This window comes from Sphaeroforma arctica (assembly GCF_001186125.1).
Source record: "Sphaeroforma arctica JP610 unplaced genomic scaffold supercont1.4565, whole genome shotgun sequence".
NCBI classification, from domain to species: domain Eukaryota; class Ichthyosporea; order Ichthyophonida; genus Sphaeroforma; species Sphaeroforma arctica.
In genome coordinates this window covers 1-2,393 of record NW_014035993.1, presented here as the reverse complement: position 1 = coordinate 2,393, position 2,393 = coordinate 1, and the positions used below count along the sequence as shown (strand labels likewise).

The 2,393-nt window shown below is 42.7% G+C and overlaps 1 protein-coding gene across 1 annotated transcript; it reads left to right on the top strand.

Moving 5' to 3' along the window:
• Window positions 1–337: 337 nt before the first annotated feature.
• SARC_14389 (hypothetical protein) lies at window positions 338–687 on the top strand (the record flags this gene model as incomplete). The annotated part of the gene is made up of 1 exon (XM_014291478.1): window positions 338–687. A coding segment is annotated over one exon (350 nt), but the record flags the coding sequence as incomplete, so codon positions are not given.
• Window positions 688–2,393: the final 1,706 nt, after the last annotated feature.

Genomic DNA, 2,393 nt, shown 5'->3' with positions numbered 1-2,393 from the left:
GTGTGTGTGTGTGTATATGTGTATGTGTGTATGTATAATATATATATATATATATATATATATATATATATATGTGTGTGTGTGTGTATGCATGTACGTATGTATGTACGTATTTACGTATTTACGTATACGTATATATGTTTTAGTATATATTTACATTGTTCATCAGTTAAGAAACATCCAATCGAAATAATTTTTTTAAGTAACGATAAGAATACAATTATCTTCACAAGTGGTATTGAATACACTCTGCCCGCCTATGTGAATATCTACAAAGTTCGGTATTATCCTTCCTCTTAGTTAAGGTACAATTGTCTCATACCATATAAAACCCCCTATGACCACCCAACCCAACACCATCGGTCCCCAGTACGCCAAGGACTGTGTAACGGCCCTGGGCTTCAAAAACGGGTGCTTCCATATGGAGGCCATCTACTCCACAACCGGTCCCATGCTGATCGAATGCAACCCACGCCTGGGCGGAGGACCTACCAACATGTTCAATGTGAAGTGTTGGGGTGTGGATTTGGCTCAGAACTATTTTCTCAGTATGATGGGTATCCCCATCAATCCCCCGCGGTTCGATTCACTGGCTATGAGCTGTGCCGAATACTTTATTAACTGCCCCACCACTGGTACTATTGAGACATGTGACTTCCTGGACGATGCGAAGGAGAAGAATGACAAGTAGGGTGTTGTGTGGTTTAGGGTTTGGGTTATATGAGCGTGTGTGTACTGTATGCAGAGCCATATAGGGTCACCCATGGATCTTTACCTCAGTTATACCTCTCTTTGAGCGAGAATATACCCTTACTTACGACATTACAGGACGCCCACATACACACACACACAAGCACTCTCTCTCTCTCGCTCTCTCACACACTCACTCACTCACTCTTTATCCCTCACACTCACTCACTATCTCTCACATACTCACTCACTCACTCTCACTCACACACACTCACTCTCACCCTCTCTCTCTCACACACACACTCACTCTCTCACTCACTCATTCAAACACTCACTCACCCTCTCTCACACACACTCCCACACACACCTGCTCACTCACTCACTCACTCTCTCACTCACTCACTCACACTCTCTCTCTCACATACACATTCATTCTCCTTCACGCACACACTCACACACACTCTCTCTCTCTCTCTCTCTCACACACTCTCTCACTCTCTCTCACACACACATACACTCTCTCACTTTCTCTCTCACACTCACTCTCTCACACCTACAGGGTGCAAGGATTCAAGTACTTTGTACAAGCGGGTCAGAAGGTGAAGGGGTTTGATACGCAGATCCCTGATTGGCTGGGCACAGTGCACATGGAAGCAGGCCCTGACGACACACAGGCGCTGTGCGAAGAGATCGAGGCCTTTGTCGAGAATCTCAAGGTGTGTCTGCAGGGCTATTGTCGTTGTCAATGTGTGTTTGTGTGCACGTGTGTGTGTGTGCGAAGAGATCGAGGCCATTGTTGAGAACCTTAAGGTGTGTCTGCAGGGCTATTGTCGTTGTCAATGTGTGTTCGTGTGTGTGTGTGTGTGTGCGAAGAGATCGAAGCCTTTGTCGAGAATCTTAAGGTGTGTCATGTGTCTACGTGTAGATACGTATTGTCTTCTGCAGATACGTTCAAGGTACGTAGACACTCTTAAGCGTATGTTTGTGTATGAATGTATAAGTAAACCGGACATTTGCACCAAGCGCTGTAAAACGCGTGTGCTTCGTTCTACATTTTGCTTCGACGGCTGCCTGATCATCTCAGTCAAATGGTTATCTAGTAATGGCGATGCGGCCTTTTATGCTTGAAGCTTCCTGCAATACCCATATAAATCTACACGTCTACGTGCTTATATGTACACACATGCATACATGCACACACACACACACACATATATATATATATATCCAACTTGTAAGCTAGCGAGCTTAAACTATTGTAAAATAGTAATGCAACCCAGAGAGGGACAGCACGCATGTCCCGTTATCAAAAAAATAAACAGCGCTCGAAAATCCTGTTTTTTATTCGTGTACTCATCCTGTTGGTTTGTGATCCTTCATTTATCGAACGTTGCAGTACGACATCACTCCTGAGCAAGCGCCATCTGCCAAACGCAGACCCAGTCGAAAGAGTAGTGTGCTGGATTCGGTATGCTTTTATTTTGTAGTGCGCACATGCATACTGCAGTTGATTTGTACGGGGAGCACATTTGTATGTGTGTATGTATATGTATAATATATATATATATATATATGTAAATGTATCTATATATATATATGTGTATGTATGTATGTATTATTTTTACATTTACATTTGTATTTATATATGTATAAAATATGTGTGTGTGTGTATCTGTATATGTATATGTATATGTATATGCATT